The sequence below is a fragment of the Pelodiscus sinensis genome, chromosome 1, assembly GCF_052426305.1.
Source record: "Pelodiscus sinensis isolate ZL-2025 chromosome 1, ASM5242630v1, whole genome shotgun sequence".
Taxonomy (NCBI): domain Eukaryota; kingdom Metazoa; phylum Chordata; order Testudines; family Trionychidae; genus Pelodiscus; species Pelodiscus sinensis.
The window spans coordinates 15,884,637-15,902,546 of NC_143052.1; the positions used below are offsets into that span (position 1 = coordinate 15,884,637).

The 17,910-nt window shown below is 43.5% G+C and overlaps 1 protein-coding gene across 4 annotated transcripts in view; it reads right to left on the reverse strand.

Annotated features, from left to right (window-relative positions):
- BEND7 (BEN domain containing 7) overlaps positions 1-15,838 on the reverse strand; it is a 69,543-nt gene extending 53,705 nt beyond the window's left edge. For 2 of the 4 annotated variants that reach the window (XR_012903142.2, XM_006117112.5), the window contains exons 1-3: positions 15,181-15,834; positions 10,027-10,110; positions 1,897-2,196 (exon numbers count right to left, since the gene is read on the reverse strand). Coding sequence is in view for 3 of the 4 variants with exons in the window: in XM_006117112.5 (XP_006117174.3) it covers positions 1,897-2,196; positions 10,027-10,110; positions 15,181-15,241 (445 nt within the window). In the remaining variant the exon portion in view is untranslated. Of the gene's footprint in view, positions 1-1,896; positions 2,197-10,026; positions 10,111-15,180 lie in introns of all 4 variants that reach the window. The other 2 variants (XM_014570483.4, XM_089778360.1) reach the window with 2 other exon arrangements.
- Between the last annotated feature and the right edge of the window lie 2,072 nt (positions 15,839-17,910).

Genomic DNA, 17,910 nt, shown 5'->3' on the forward strand with positions numbered 1-17,910 from the left:
AATTAAAAATTTGTAATTCAGGTTGAGTATCAGGGAAATTTCTCTGACAGAAAGATCTAGCAGATGATGGAAGAATCTTCCAAGGAAGTAAAGCAGGCCTGAGCAAAATAAGGCCTGCAGGCTGGATTCAGCCAATCAAGACACCAGATCCGTCCTGTGGACATAGCGGGGAGCCCCAGGCAGAATCCCTGCTTGCCTTGCCCTACCTGCACACCACTCAGAAATGTGGCTGTGGGGTGGTGTCACTTCAAAAACTGAGCCCGGAGGGGAGGGGGAAAAACTTTAGGACACAATCCCATTGAACAGCTTCTGGCCAGAAACTGGCCAACGGGAGCTGCCAGTTTCAATAACAAGCAGCCACAAAGCACAAGGAACTCATAGCTATTCACAGAGCAGCCTGTGCAGGGACAGGGCAGGCAGAGAGGCTAATTCAGGAATGGCTGGTAAGTCTCCTGGCCAAAGCCTGCCTCCCCCAATCCTCTGCCCCGGACTCCTGCCCCCCACTCCACATGCCCAAATCCTCTGCCCCCCGCCTGCACCCATACCCCCTCCCAGATCCAACACTCCAATCCCCTGCCCCAGATCGCAGTCACCTCTTGCTCTAGTTCACAACCTAACCCCCTGCACTCCCTCCTGTACCCCAATTCCCTGCCCTAGTTCACAATCCAACCCCCTGCGCTTCAGTCCAGTGTCTTAGGTCACAACTGCCTCCTTCACCCAAACTCTCTCTAACCTCCATCCAAGACCATGTACCTCCTCCATTAATATCATGGAAGAGTGCGGCCCTTAACCACTGTCCAAATTCTTGGAGTGGCCCCCTGTCAAAAATTATTGCCCACATCTGGAGTAAAGAAAGCTCATTTGTGACATTTAAAGCTCTAGGAAAAAATATATTTAAAAACACTGGAACATCTACTTCAGAAACAATCCTATATTGGAAGTCTGATAGACAACATGCACCAGATTAAAGCACAATTTAACCCTAATGATCCCATAAGAACAAAAGCCTACATGTGCATGTGCTCTATGTTGAAAAAAAACTGATAGTTTAGATCATGGCTACAATGGAATTTCATGTCTGAAGGTAAAAAGTGATTTAAACCTGATTCTGCCACCTTTACTCACAATGAGTTGAATTTTGTTCCAGTCCTCTGATCTCCCTGTGCTAGACTTCATTGTAGGGACATTAAGTTGCATTTGATCAGCTAATCGAGTAGTCAATGGAATTTCCATCGACTACTTGATTAGTTGATAAGGAGGGAGCTAACCCCACTGCACCTCTAAATGTATTAAGAGCTTAGAGGTTCTTAATACATTTAAAAGGCAGAGCTGCAGCAGGGGGTACCAGGTGCGAGCTGGGAATCAACTGGCCTGGCTCGCACCTGCTCCCCACACTATGCCTCTGTCACCCCTGCCTGCCTGCGGAGTCAGTGCTGGGAGGAACCAGCTGTTAAGGCAGCTTCCCCCCCAGCACTGGCTCCTGCTCCCCCGGTGCTTTGCTGCTTCTCTTTGATGGCATATACTTATTGGGTAATCGACTAGTCGCTTACATCCTTACTTCATTGTGTTACTCAACGGGAATATGAGTGACAAAATCTGCCTTGTAAAGAGCTATGAATTCAGTAACAATGGTTTTAATAAATACATGAATAAAGTCTATAGAATAAAATATTAATATTATACCCAACCACTAAGAATCCGCTTTAAAAACTAAGACCTCTGGGATCAGCATGCACCATGCCCCTATCCACAGTTTTTCAAAGTGATAACTGAATTTCATTTTGCTAATGATGAAGTATCATTTATCAGTCATTTATTTATACCATATTTATCTGAACACAGGTAGATATTTAGTATAGTAAAAATGGTATTTGGAATATCTAATCTAATTCATACCATTAGATCCTGCAGCTCTTGCTTGATTTTGGAAGGTTTTAGACCGAGTCCCATATTGCCCTGAAAAATGGCTAGCTTGAGGTGATACTTCATTCCATGCACCACTCTGAGAAGGATGGAGGCTCGCCTGGGAGTCTGCTAGGGCGGTCAGGCGTTGGGCCCATGCTGTATCTAAATCCTGGGGTTCTTCCTTCAGTTTTTCTCCTTCTTTGCCAACTCGCTGATAGATTCTTCCAGTGCTGTCATTCAGTAATCTTCTCATCCCTGTAATTTGTTTTTTAATTTCCCGGCTTTCATCTCCTAATGAAAACAGAGCTACAGTTATCACTGTAAATTAGCAAAAATGGTAATTGATAGAGATTAGTGATTTTAAAGACTGTCTAGGTGCTGGACTACAAAACAACAAATAAATAAAAATAAAACACACAATCAAGTGGTAGTTGCCATGTATTGTGCCACGCTTTAATACAGCACTGGCTGGGATATCTATGGTTAAAAAACTCCTCTGATTTTGGCTTTCCTAATACTGTTTTTAAAGCTCTTATGTATACTAATTTTGTTGTTTTTTGTTTGGTTTGCTGAAGGAAACAACAATGGGTACAACTGTTTCAAATACACTATCCTTTTATGAATCTACTACTATTCAGACATTGACATCAATGGGAGTTTCATCTGAGTAAAGGATGTAGGATCAAACTGTAAAGAAAGGAGCCAGTTACCTAGGAGGGACAGTTCCATTCCCCACTGAAATCAACAAAATAGCTCCCGTTAACTTTAAGTCCTTTGGTCCACAGAATTTCATAATAATGAGACAGTAATTTTAAAACAGTTAATATCTGAATAACCTGATATAGGCAAATTTCTGGATGCCTTAAAATACAGGTCATATGAGGAAAAAAAGAAAATTAGTACAGGAAAAATGTAAGTTTCAAATAAATTCAGCACATTTAAATAATAATTACATACTTTAATGCTCTCAGCAACATTTAAGTATTAATTTTATGTATGAAACTACCGATTGCACAATGAATATATATGTTTTGTGCAGATAGTAGCTATAAAAGTAGGCATTACATTTCATTAGTAAGAAGGAAATATTCATAACTACTTCTGAAATAAGAAGCGTCTATTTTTTACCGGTAAAAGAAAAAAAAAATCAAGCATCGTATGCAAGAGAAATGAAGAAGATCAAGAAACTGATCTAATCAATCCTCCTCTCAGAATACATTTAAGACAATGCCACTTGGAATTATATGTTCATCTATACGAAAAAGATTTAGGAAAGAAATATAAAATGGCTCCAATTCAGCAAAGTACTTAAGCACATGCGTAACTTCAGAAACATAATATCCAGTCATATCAAATTGAATGAAACTATTCATGAAAATTAGGCTGTTGTGATGCCTAAAGTGACTTGACAACAGTTAGGCAGTAGGGAACACAGCAGTTCATGTTGACCAACATGGTCTCATTGTTCCCTTGTACTCTGTTCCCTCAAATCAGTATGTCTGTATCCTTATAATTAGATTGTAAGGTCTGTGGGGCAAAGACTGTCTTTTTGTTGTGCCTGTACAATGCCTAGTGCAATAGGATCCTGGTCCATGACTGGGGCTCCTCAGTGATACAATACAAACAATAATAATAATTGCAATGAGCTTTGGTTCTTTGCTGAATTGGAGCCTATTTTATAACTAATACACAATATGGGTCTGTAATTGTGCATCCTGCAATCCCAGCGTGTCCATGGGGCCTGCTATGTTGAAAGAGAGCTTTGGACTTGAGTGGCGAAATAAACATGGGAGGACAGCTGCAAAATCTGTCTCTACCGAATCAGTGCATCTCCCATCTGACTGGCTTCAACATTGCCAAGGCTGGTTCTGCCCTATTGTAGAACAGTGAGGAAAAGTGGAAAAATCTGACCCTATTTTAATATATCACAAACATTTTTTCAAAGAAATGCTCATAACCAAGGTGTATTACAAAACATACTTTTTATTATTTCTTGTTCAACTGCATCCCTTTTATGCCAAAGCATAACTAATTTGTAATTTTCATGTGTCCTAACTACCAGCTAACTTAATAAAGCTCAGATACCACTTTTTTTGAGGAATGGTTGAGCTCTCTTTAAAAATCATGTTAAATTGTTTCTTTAATAGTGAGAATTTGTGTACAGAATTCACAATACTGCTTTGAGAATCATCAAAATACTTGAAATTAAAACAAGTGCAAATTGAATTCTCCCACTAACAAACACATGTGTAATTCTACGTGCAAAATATTTAACTGTATTAAGTAACAACAGTGTATTTATAGCAACTTGAATTAATGAAACAGCACTGAAAATGTTGTAATTTAATTCTAAACCTCTACTTCACCGCTATGGTTTTACTATTTTTCTTTATTGTTATACTTTGTATGTAGTATATTGTGATTGCATTTAGACTTGTGTACTTTTCATGTACATTAATGTTACAGACTGTCTTTATCATAATGGCATATAGAACAATGCAACTTTGCTACCAAGGATTGTGAGAAAACATATATGATTATATTACAGTAGCTGAGAAATGATATGTGATCATGAAATTAAAATCTCTATGGAAATATATATACAGACAAAAGAGAGAAGTGTTAGTGTTACACATTCATCCTTTGCTTTGGCATTTCCTTACTCAGTGCACAGATAAAACAAACAACATTAATGTTCTCTTAGCACAAATTTAACGTCCCAGTTTTTATTTTATATAAAAAGGTGGGAAATATTTACCAAATTTAGTCAGTTTTTCCTTTTACTTGATATAGTTTCAAGATTTTGCTGAATTACAAATAAGTGCAACAAAACATTCAAGTTCTTCCATTCAAATCATCACCAGAATGCTGCCTTTCTGTACAAAGGCCAGGAAAATTCAGATGCCATATTTGAAGAATTTACATGGACTAATTCAAAGCGCTTCAGGGGACCAGAGAGTTTAAAGCACACAACTACACACATGGGCAAGGGCAGTGCATTCTTTCTTATGTACATTGCTAATGAGCCAGCCAAAACTCACATATTCACGCTATTTGATTTATAAATGTGTGGTCAAAAGAAAGTAAATTTCTCCTAGCATAAACACATGCAATCATCCTCTGCTAGGACTATTTCCATATCCAAACACAACTTTCAACTTCAAATGTTTCTGCAGTAATCCTCTTCACATGTCACCAAATTGTGGCTTTGAAGTGCATGTAATTATGAAGGCCATTCAGTAGAAAAAGGTGGAAACAGGACTGCCAAACTCATGCCCTCTCCTGCTCTGTGCACATTTCCCTAGATCAGCATTTCCCAAACTATGGGAAAAAAATACCAGGCCTCAGCGTGGCTGCCAGGAGGGGAGCGGGGCGGGCTGGGAGGAGGTGTATGTGTGTGGGGGGGGGAAAACGGCCGCTGGAAAGCAGGGTTGGGGGCAACGGGGCTGTCCGGCGGAGATCGGGGGGAGAGGGGAAGGCCGGGTGGGTGGCCGGTGGAAGCAGGGCTGACCGGGGGAGATAGAGAGGAGGACAGGAGATCCAGCCTCTGGAAGCAGGGCTGGACGGGGGCAGTGGGGCTGGCCAGGGGAGATCTGGAGGAGAAGCAGGGGAGAATCGGCCGGCTGGGAGGGGGTCGGGGGGAGCAGGGCTGGGAGGAGGAGATGGGGGGGGGGGACTTGCTGGTGGAATCAGGGCTGGCGGGGGGGAAGGGGCTGGACAGGGGAGATCGGGAGGAGGAGGACGCCAGAATCAGCCGCCAGAAGCAGCTGCCGGAAATGGGGCTGGCCGGGGGAGATCGGGAGGAGAAGTGGCCAGCTGGGAGGGCGTGGGGGGGAGTGGGGTTGGTCGGGGGGATCGTCAGGGGGAGCGGGGCTGGCTGGGGGAGATCAGTAGGGAACCAGCCAGCAGAAGCAGGGCTGGACGGGGGAAATCGGGAGGAGAAGCGGGAGGCGGGGTAGGGGGGCGCGAATCGGTCGGCGGGAAGCGGGGCTGACCGTGGCACATGCAGACCCGGGCACACGAGAGAGTCCGGCCCCAGGGATTCCATTTTGCCCCCTCCCCATACCCTCCATCGAGTAGTTGTGAACTGCCTGGCTGGTAGACACACTCATGCAGCGTTAGCACATCTACCAGCCAGGCAGTTCGCAGCTAAGGACTGATACACCTAATAATAATAAAACATACCTAATTAGAAAATACCAGACATTTTATATGTCCGGTATTTTCTCAATTTGTTTCCCGGACAGAACCCTCAAATACCGGACTATCAGGTACAAAACCAGACACCTGGCAACCCTACCCCTCCTTGTACCCTTCCTCCTAGCCAGATAGCCTATCCCCAATCTGTTCCTACTCCCGCCTCCTGGAGTGCCTATGCGGTACTGGGTCCCCCCAAGCCCTGGCCCAGGCTGGGCAGAGGATGCAGCCGGGTGAAACACTGAAAATTTATTCATTTTTCATATGCGTTTATATTTTTGGGCTGCAAAAAACAGTACTAAGAAAAACCAGGTTTCAAATAAAGTAAAAAGTTTGGGAAACCCTGGTCTAACCAGCTTTCTATCCAACTTACAGACCATTTATCCAATCCATATTCCCTTAACTTGCTGGCAAGAATATTGTGGGTGACCGTATCAAAAGCTTTGTTAAAGCTGGCACTGGGGGCTTTGGGAAGACCATAAACAACGTATTTGAATATTCATAATTTGCTTAATGAATATGCAAATATGCAAATGAATGTTACCAGTCTTTCAAAAGCTCGTGAATAGATTTACTGGTCCCCATGTCAAAAAGTTTGGGAACCCCTGCCCTAGATGAAGGAAGTACTTTGGCTGGGAAAGTAAGGCATGAGGAGGGTGTTTTCTATGAGATCATAGGTTTACCAAAACAACTGGAAAGTTGCCCTATTTTGTAGCTGAGAATAGCCATTTCACTTTATAACTAAATTATTAAAATCTGGCATAGTATCATTTTCTCATTGTACATTTTGTCCCCAATCCTGCAAAGATATGGGCCAAACCCTCAGTCCACATGGAAACTCAGAGAAGTTAACGAAGGTCCATGTGGATGCAGGCATCCATCTCAGCTGAGCAAGTTAAAGGATCTGACCTGAGGGTCAGATCTTCCATCAGTGGGAGTTTTAAAACTGACTTCAATAAGAGCAGGACACAGGTGTCAGCCCTGGACAAGCTTAGCAAAGGAGGAAAACCCCCACCCTTTACTTGTGTGTGCTTGGTATAAGCTTTTGAAAATCTTATAATCAGTCAGATCAAAACCATTTTCCCTGGAGCAGAACTACATGTTACATTGCAACTATTAATCTATAGCTAGATGTTTCAGCTGGAGGGCTGTTCAATATATAGCTAAATAAATAAAGTCACATTATTTTTTTAATGGAAAGTGGGCTTCAAATCCCCATCCCCAATAAGGAATGCTAGTAACCATTAGGAAAGGGGCAGATAGTAAAACAGAAAACATCAAAATGCCTCTATATTAATTCCTGGTACACCTACATTTTGAAAATTATGTATGGTTCTGGTTGCCCTCACTCAAAAAGATACACTAGATTATCAAGAATGGTGAGGAGAAAGTCACTAAGGAAGTATTTGCCCCTTCACATAAGACAAGAGCCAGGGGTCACCCAATGAAATTAATAGACAGCAAGTTTAAAACAAAGACAAGGAAGTACTACCTTACACAACACACAGCCAATCTGAGGAACTCGTTGCCAGATGATATTGTGAAGGCCAAAAGTACAGCTGGCTTGAAAAAAAAGAATTAGATAAATTTATGCAGGATCGGTCCACCAGTGGTTAGCCAAGGTGCTCTGGTGTTCAAAGTGTCCCTAAATATCTGGCTACCAGAAGCTGGCACCAGACAACAAGGAATGAATCACTCATTAAATTGCCCTGTTCTGTTCATTGCCTCTGAAATATCTGGTACTGGTCACTGCTGGAAGTCAGGACCCTAGACTGGATGGATCATTGGTCTGAACCAGTATGGCCATTCTAATCTTATAAATCTAAAAAAGAGAGGCGAAGTCACCTTTGGGCAGATATCAAGCAGAGTAAATCTCAGTCATAAAGGTGAATGTTTTGCATAGTTATAACCGGGGCCATCCATAGGGGAATGCAGGCCCCAGGACAAATCAGCCCTCACTAGCTTGGGAGTCTCACTCTGCAGTAGATCCCTGAGCACACAGGGCCAGTAGCCAGGAACTCGGGCACTTGGTGCTGGCAGTTCGAAGCATGGGGTTGCTGCAGTCTGTAGCAATACCCGCATCACTAGTTCCCATGTCCATATCTTCTAAGACTAACAGTGGCCCCCCTCCAAAGTGTAGGGACTGGAGCAGTCACCCCAATTCTCTGTAATTAAGAGATGGCTTTGGTTATGACAATCTGAAAAACAGCTATATAAAATAAACCCTTTTGCAAGCTAAACTATAGTAGCTGCTGCCTCAGAAAAATCATACCTGGATATAATTCAATTCAATCTAACAAGTAACTTCATAGTCTTACGTAAAGTCAACTTTTTCTGTATGAATAAATTGTGAAGGATATTATTCCTGGAACAGAATATATTCTTGGAATTACTGAGAAACGTATGCATTGTTCCACTGTTCCAAGTACACATAACTCATTTTATCATGACAAAATAAAGTTATTAATCTGCTGACTTTCATTTAACAATGTGAAATGTTGTAAAATGCACAGACATCTGCATTACAGTACATTTCAGTTCCACTTTATATCAGCCATAAACATCTCTGTTTTGGACACCTCTTCAAAACAAATGTACACAGCATACTGTATATGACATTCGATTTTATGAAACTATAAAAGTTTTTCACTGTTAATTACACAGACAAATGTCTCATCACACATTTGGCTACCAGGATAATAATTAGTTTTCCACATTAACCTTTCAAACATAGAGCATGAATTTCAAGTCAAAAGAACTGTAAAAAGACTCAGATAGGAGATACCTCACAATATACTTCAACATTTTTTTGAAGATAATAAAATACAAAGACTGAAGAAAACAAATTATGTATGCAATCAACTTTTTAAAAGCCATCGTGTCTATATGCAACAGTATTGTCTGCAATATATAGTGTACAATCCTCTCAAGGACTTGCATGCTCATCTCTGAGCTAACATCTTTGCGTTAAAACAGACATGCTGTCAGTATCTGCCAGACAGTAATGGGGTTTACCGACTCAAACATCTGACCCAGAGCCTGAACCTGACAACCTTTACTCATGTGAATTTAATGGGACTATTCAGGATCAGAGATACTGTATTTGCTTTCAAATCCAACTCTCATGGATATCAACTGAAAGACTCATATTGACTTCACTGGCAGCTGCCCAGGTCTTTAATGAGGTGATGTGTTGAGTATCTTCAAGTCCTGCTGAAGTCCATGGGATAAAGCAGTTGAATTTTTCTGCAAAGGCTCAAAACCTCTCAAGATCAGACTACAGATAAGTCAGGAGTGGAATGTAAAAGGAAGAATACACAGCCACCAAAATGATGAGTAGCTCAGTGATAACCAATTCTATCAAGCTAAGAGTTAAGGCAGCCTATACATTACTTATCTGTTTTCTTTACACATTTTTGACTGTTGATTTAATTCAATTTTGCGATGGCAGGATTAGCAGCCAGGCTACAGAGGTGAAAGGACATTACATTAAGACATTACATTAATTCTCTGTCCCACCTATGGCAGAAGCAATACCAAACAAATAGCAGCTTCCTGGAAATTGAATTTCTGTTATTCAGATGTCAAAGATGTAATACCCCCATTACACAAACTATTGCCAGTGAAGCATGCCAGGGAATATGCAATGTAAATGGGGTGAACAGAGAGCTGCAAAACTGCCCAGTCAGCATCTGGCTCTGAGAGTGAGTGATAATTAGCACTCTGTAGATTCTAATAAACATTTATGTCTGAAACTACAACTTTTAGCAATGTTAATAAAGGATATATTGGCAATTTGTAAAATAAAAAGTCCTGTAAAACCATGTCACATTAAATAATGGTATATACCTCCTATATTTGCACTGCACCTTAATTGCAAATGGCTATGGTGTTGCTCAGAAATTAATCGACACAATGCCATACCTAAAAAAACCGGTTGTGTTTCTTTGGTTTCCCCATTAACATCATTGCTGTAGTCAGAAATCATGTATACCTCGTGATGATAATCTGTAACAAACAAAAAAAATTTAAAAATAGAGCTCAAGTGACCTGTAAAAAAGACCACTGAATACATTGCTAAAGCTTTACTACAGGGCTATGTCTAGACTGGCATGATTTTCCGCAAATGCTTTTAACGGAAAAGTTTTCCGTTAAAAGCATTTGCAGAAAAGAGCGTCTAGATTGGCACGGACGCTTTTCCGCAAAAGCACTTTTTGCGGAAAAGCGTCCGTGCCAATCTAGACACGCCTTTGCGCAAAAAAGCCCCGATCGCCATTTTCGCGATGGGGGCTTTTTTGCCCAAAACAAATCTGAGCTGTCTACACTGGCCCTTTTGCGCAAAAGCTTTGCGCAAAAGGACTTTTGCCCCAACGGGAGCAGCATAGCATTTCCGCAAGAAGCACTGATTTCAGACAGTAGGAAGTCAGTGTTCTTGAGGAAATTCAAGCGGCCAGTGTAGACAGCTGACAAGTTTTTCCTCAAAAGCAACTGCTTTTGCGGAAAATTTTGCCAGTCTAAACACAGCCCAGGAGTGGGGAATCTCTGGCCCCAGGATTGGATGAGGCCCCCAGCTTGCCTGGATCAGGCCCGAGGCTCAGCACTGGGGAGCTTGCGCTGACGCTCCAACTCCCCTGCCACCCACCTGCAGGGCTGGAGCACACAAAATATACTAGCGTGGGCCTCCCCAGTGTGCAAGGGGAATGTAGGGAGTGTCTTACTCCTTCTCAGTCAGGGGCTTCTCATTTTGGTTCTCACTTGTGTGCGGCCCCCGATTAATTTTTCTGTGGATCAGTAGCCCCTGACCCAAAAAAGGTTCCCAATCCAAAAAAGTTTTCCCACCCTTGCTTTACTACATCATTTATCAATACATCTGCAGTTTACTCCATGTACATTAACCACAAAAAATGTGCCCTGCATCAGCACTTCCTAAAAACCTTTGTTCACACCAAAGACAACTGAAAAGTTTCTGATTTTAGAGATAAGATATGCCTGCTGTAAATTACCGTGTTCATTTTCACAGTAAATTATTCCACAGATGACTATTATCTTGCTTTACAGATGGAAAGCAAATGTATAATGTAAGTTTACCTCCCTATAGGCTAAGGGAAACTTTCACACCTTATCTCAAAACAAAATTAGTGATATACATTATGGGATACATTTTTAACTTTGTGGCCTGATCCTGAGTCGCTGACATCGTTTGGCCATTGAATTCCTATCTGACTAGATTTGAGAGCTATGTACGGGTACTGACTCATGACAACTGATCTTCACAACCGTCATAAAAACACTCATTTTTTATTGCAAATGAAATACAATTTGGATAAGTAGTCTGAGCTCGGACTACAAGTGTGCATGTAGTAAAAACAAACTACTTTATTTACATGCACACAAAAAGAGAGTAACTTTTACAACAAGGAATACTGGTAGATAACACACCAGGATTCTAACTCTCGCTCTACTACTGACAATGTGACAGTGACCGTGACCATAACTGTGTGACCTTGAGAAAAATCACTTTGAACTAAAGAATAAGGTAGTAAGAAGCTTTTGGGAGATGTTGCAACTCTCAATTCCTACTGACTTTAATAGGACTTGAGCCCACTAAGCACTTCACCAGGACAGGATTCTTTAATTCCATGTGTCTCTGTTTCTCCTTCTTTAAAAGTGGTTTTTAAAACATTCACATGCTTCATAAAGGCGTTGTGAGGCTTCCTTAATTAAATTTATGGAAAAGTGCTTTGAGATACTCGGAAAAAAGGCACAACAAAAATGAGTATTATGTTCATTCCTTTTTTGAGAAAGGCACCTGCGCCTCCGACAAAATAATCAGGTCCAGATGTAAAAGACCCATAATTTACAAACATTATTGTTACTTATTATTTGTAAGACAATACTATTGTGACTATCTAAAAAAAGACACGCTCTCCATCAGGAAACCAAAGTCACACATAATACAGTAGCAACATGACAGGCAGAAGGGGCTGTAAAGAAAGGATGAGGACTGTGAACATAAGGAAGGAATGATGAGGAAGTAAGTGATGATAGACAAGTCAGAAGAAAGGAGGATTGGTTTTGGTTTATTGTACTGGGGCAGGTAGATGAAGGAGAATTAAGTTGCATGACACATGGGACCAAAAATAAAATTCCAGGAAGTGAAGTGGGAAAAGCTAAGTCTCTTTTATGAGAATTCTTTAAAAAAGCATTTACCTTTTTTTTCTATATTTTTATTCCTCCTGGTGAAGATTGTCAAAATTTGGGCAAAAGTGTGTAATAATGCTTAAGAACTACAGTGAGGCACAGATTCAGAATGCTTAGATCAGGGGTGGGGAACCTCAGGCCCGGGGGGCCCCCAGCTTGACTGGGTCCAGCCCCTGAGGCTCAGCGTTCCCCTTCCCCCCAGTATTGGGGAGTCAGCAGTGATGCTCCAGCCCCCCTGCTACCACACTGCAGCGATGGAGCACACAAAATCTACCAGGCTGGCCCCCCGTAAGTTCTGGTGCATGAGGAAAATGTGGGGAGTATCCCTGACTGAGAAGGAAAAAGACAATGTCAATGAAGGGTTCCTCTCCCCCAACTTGTGTGCAGCCCCCAACTGATTTTTCTGCGGGTCAGTGACCCCCAACCCAAAATTGGTTCCCCACTCCTGGCTTAGACACCCAGATTGCATGATATCTTTAAAAATTCCCCTATGTCTCCAGTTAGATATGGTACTCTTCACTGGTCCTTGACTGCTGTATCAGTTTCTGCATTTCAGTGGAAGAATACACAATTTTATATATACAGTAGTCTGAATTACTTCATTATGATGACAAACTGCTTTGAGATTCAGTGGGATGAAAGAAGATGTAGGATGTACAGTATACAGTAAAAATGACAATAATTTACATAATATAAGTCAATACAGTGGGTGTCTCCTTTGGCCCCCTTCTTTTGTCTGCAATGTCCTAGTCCAAGGCTTTGAAATCACTATCAATATCTTCACAGTAAACATTAAACTCTGACAGTGAATGACTCAAGCAGGAAGCAAAAGCTGAGTAGCAGGGAAACACCTATTTATACTCAATGATCTTTGTAATCAATTTGCATAGGAAATGAGGAGGGACATACATAAAAGCTGAATCTTACTTTGCTAATATACATTTTTTATCTTCTCTGTTCTCCCTGAATCAAAACACCACTTTTTCCAAAATTGCATTTAGTGTTGTTAGTGTTCTATAATTTAGAAGGGTTCTCAGACAAAAAACAGCTAACCCACAAGTGAAACACAAGCTAAATCACCAGTGAAAAATAGTTAAAAGTATTATTACAAAATTATTAATCTATGTTACAAATGACATGTCAAGACTAAATGCTTGTAAAATATTAATTTACTTTTGACTATTTGAGTTATTCTGCACATCTAACAGTTTTCTCAACTTGGAAATACAAACTAATCAGTTTCACTTTCAGATCCTCATACTCTAGCACAGTGGTTCCCAGCCTTTTCGAGCATACGGACCCCTTTTCAATCTGCTAAAATGTTATGGACCCCCAAGGGGAGTGGCATGAAGGGGCAACCAGCACATCCCTTGATCTGTGCTGCTTCATTCCCTGCCCATCCACAGAGGATACTGCAAGGGGGCTCTCAAGGCCAAAGGCAGCTCCTGCCCTGGCATTCTGCCCTTGGCCAGGCACAGAGCCCCGGGAGAGAAAAGGAAAAGAAAAGTAAGGTTTGGGGTCCATTGTGGGAACGAAGGGGGGGGGGAGGGGAGAGTGTGTGCACGCCCCAGGTGAGGATCACTTGGCGTAAAGCTCCAGTCATGTGGTGGCCCAATCCTTACTTTTCCTTTCCTAAGTTTTCTGTGGACCCCCTAGAGTACTATCGCAGACCCCCAGGAGTCCATGGACCACACATTGAGAACCACTGTTCTAGTGCTTATACTATAAGCAGTGCAGAAGAATACTTGTTTCTCAAAAAGTTTCCTTTTGAACTTTAAATCCCAGATTAATTTCTTCTGGCCTTATGTTTGCAAATACTTGCTTTTATAAAATCTACACTAATTTTTGGCCAATTTTGACCTGACAGTACAGTATTCCTCTAGATTAAGAAAGTATGTTATGTCCAATGCTCATAATGAATATTTTTCATTAGATTCCCGAAAGTTATTTTCATGTTTAAATTCCTTTGCTTCCCATTTGTTTTCATCCAACAGTGACTGAAGAGGGATGCCTAAAAGTGCCCAAGTGTGACACACTGAAGAAAAAGTGTGTAACATTATGCCAGAGAAGTCACTTGCCTTGAACTTAGCATGCTGGACACACACAGCTTTTCATGGAGATATTTCAGTTCAATACTTTAAAACACGGAAGTCAAATCAATGAGAGGAAAAGATCTAATCAGTGGGAGTAGCAGTCCACATCCCCACCAAAATAAAACACTAAGGCTGTAAAGCTCACCTGTGAAAATGACCATCAACGATTTTTAGATCTAAACAGAAAGGTCTGTTTCCCCCCGACATAAATACAAGTCTTTACCATCCCTTTTAAATCACCCTATTCTTTTCGTAAAGCAAATACATAATGAGCGAACAAGTTGCATGACAGGAATTCTTCCTTATCTCTATACAATTAATTGGCTGCGTTGCCTTTTTAAAAAAGAAAAACAACCTCTATTAGTGTTTTATTTGAAATACGTGTATGTGCGCAATCAACAGGGGAAAAAACCCTACAGGAGTTGAATACCGAAAGGGCTCTCTTCTCTGTTCCCCAAGTACCATTATTTTACTAATTTCCTGCTTCGTTTTTTTAACTCGGGGTTTACAAGGAAATTACGATCCAACTTTATTTTGGAGACCATCTGCCTTGAAAACCGTGCTGTCATTGGGGAGGGGGTTTAAAAACAAATCCAAGGAGTTAAATCATAAAGACAGAAAGACACTGAAGGAGACAGAGGGAAGGGAAAGCAGCATACATTTCATAACACCCTGCTCTTCTCCTTTGAAAGCCAGCTACGTTGAGCCGAAAGTCCTTTGGAGAGACAAATGAACAACAACAAAAAGTCACACACCACGCTACCCCCCACCGGCACCACTTTACCTTGGTTGATCAGTTTAAAGCTTTGGGATTTCCTGCTCCTCTTCCTCTCCGTAAACTCCATGGTGTGGGCAGGAGGGAGGAGGAGGAAGAAAGGAAGGAGAAAGGGGATGGCACAGAGCGAGTGGGAGGCTATACAGCCACCCAGCCGCAGGACCAAGGTCCGTCCCTTTAATCAGCAAAAATAAACCGGGGCTGGGAGATTTCAGTTCCAACTGCGGAGCGGGGATTTGGGACAAGTTGGCTCCGGGCTCCCTTCCCCCACCTCCCGGGGCCAACCCCAAACTTTGCGGGGGGCAGATCGCCAGGTGCCGGGGAAGCCCCGGCTGCGTGCGGGGAGCTCGCCGGCCGCCTCCCGGGAGCCGCCGCCACCGCCAAGGGAAGCAGCGCTCGGCGGCGGGCGTGTGGCGCTGCCTCAGCGGCGCCTGGGACCCCGCTGCCACCTGCTGGGGGAAGCTTGCGCGCACCACAGCGCGCCCCGTGGTGACTGAGGGAGCCTGGCCCGCAGGCCGCCACCCCGAGGCCGGCCCGCAGCCCCACGCCACGCCGAGGCGGCGGCGGCGGCCGCGGGCCCCAAGGGAGGGGGGAGGGGGAGCGGTTTCAGCCTCATGGTAGTGAACGGAGAGGGCGGCGAGGTGACTCTTCCCCCTCCGCTGCCGGCCGGGCGGGGCGGGGCAGGTCTCGGGGAGGGGGGGGGGATCGGGATCTGACTCTCGGAGGGGGAAGGGAACGCAAGGGCGGCGCCATTTTGTGCACCCGTCCCCTGTGCGGTCCCCTGAGGCGCGCGGCGCGAGCTGGCGCCTGCCGCGGCCCCCTGGAGCCGCGGGCCGCCCCCCGGGCTGGGTGCTTGCCCCAGGCGCAGGGCGCCAGCCAGCGCCGCCGCCTGGCTCCAGAACTGGGTGTTAGTGAGGCAGGCTGGTGGCATTGGGTCCCCCCCCTCCCCAGGGCCCTGTTCCCCCAGCCTAGGGTGCGCTGCCTGCAGTGCGCCCACGGGGCACACCCCACCCTACTTCCTCAGGAGAGGGGAGGGAATCTAGGGCCTGCAGTGCTAAGGCAGAAGAGATTGGGGCCATGTAGGAAGATGCAGGCTCTGTCCTCACGCAGCCTAGAATGAGGGTCAGGTGCTGCCTCCTGCCAGGCCCCCAGCTCTGCTAAAAGGATTTGCCATCTTAAGTAAAGTTCAGGCTGTGGATCAAAGACAACCCCTTTCAGACCAGAACACACCTAGGCTACGTCTAGCCTGGCATGATTTTCCACCAATGCTTTTAACGGAAAAGCTTTCCGTTAAAAGCATTTGCGGAAAAGAGCGTCTAGATTGGCACGGATGCTTTTCCGCAAAAGCACTTTTTGCGGAAAAGTGTCCGTGCCAATCTAGATGCACTTTTGCGCAAAAAAGCCCCGATCGCCATTTTCACGATCGGGGCTTTTTTACGCAAAACAAATCTGGGCTGTCTACACTGACCCTTTTGCGCAAAAGCTTTCGCCTGAACGGGAGCAGCATAGTATTTCCGCAAGGAGCACTGATTTCAGACAGTAGGAAATCAGTGCTCTTGCGGAAATTCAAGCAGTCAATGTAGACAGCTGGCAAGTTTTTCTGCAAAAGCAGCTGCTTTTGTGGAAAAACTTGCCAGTCTAGACACAGCCCTAGAGCACTTGGACAGCCACCCAGTTGATTGGCAGAGTGCCCACAGCTGACCACAGTCAGCAGCATGTGTTTCTGTTGGTGGTACACATCTGCATATGTCTTGGTGCACAGGACAAAATTTATTCCGCCATAGATGGGAAATCTTTACGGGAACATTGCTGGACACCAGGCTTCAATTAAAAGCAAGGAATGCTTCTGCTTGATTTTCATTTTTAGGCCTCATCTGCATACATATTTGTACCAGAACAACTATTTCGGTGAGGGCTGGGTTTTTAAACCAGAATAGTTATTATGCCTCCATCCTAATGGGGATACAACTATGCCAGTACTGGCTACCAGTGGATCCACACTGGAGGTTAAGTCACTTTAAGTGCATTTGGCCTGGTCTACGCTACGGGGTAGGTTAATGTAACCTGCCTTGCCTCAAATTAGCTGTGGAAGTGTTCGTCACTTAAATTTGGCTTCTACTGATGTAAATGTTTCTACACCCATTTAATAACAGCACCTCCCTGAGCAGTGCAGAGTCACGATGTAATTATATCAACAAATTGCTTATGATGACTATCACTGGCTTTCTGGAGCTGTCCGACAATGCCCCACACTGACAATACAATGGATACAAGCATTCCTGGTGAGAACATGCATCACTGATGCAAGAATCCACGGCTGTGTCTAGACTGGCAAGTTTTTCCACAAAATCATGTGATTTTGCGGAAAAACTTGCCAGATGTCTACACTGGCTGCTTGAATTTCCACAAGAACACTGACGATCTCATGTAAGATCATCAGTGTTCTTGCAGAAATACTATGCTGCTCCCGTTCGGGCAAAAGTCTTTTTCCAAAAGACTTTTGCGCAAAAGGGCCAGTGTAAACAGCACAGTAGTGTTTTCCGCAAAAAAGCCCTGATCGCGAAAATGGCTATTGGGGCTTTTTTGCGGAAAACCGCGTCTAGATTGGCCACGGATGCTTTTCCGCAAAAAGTGCTTTTGCGGAAAAGCATCCTGCCAATCTAGACGTGCTTTTCCGAAAATGCTTTTAATGGAAAACTTTTCCGTTAAAAGCATTTTCGGAAAATCATGCCAGTGTAG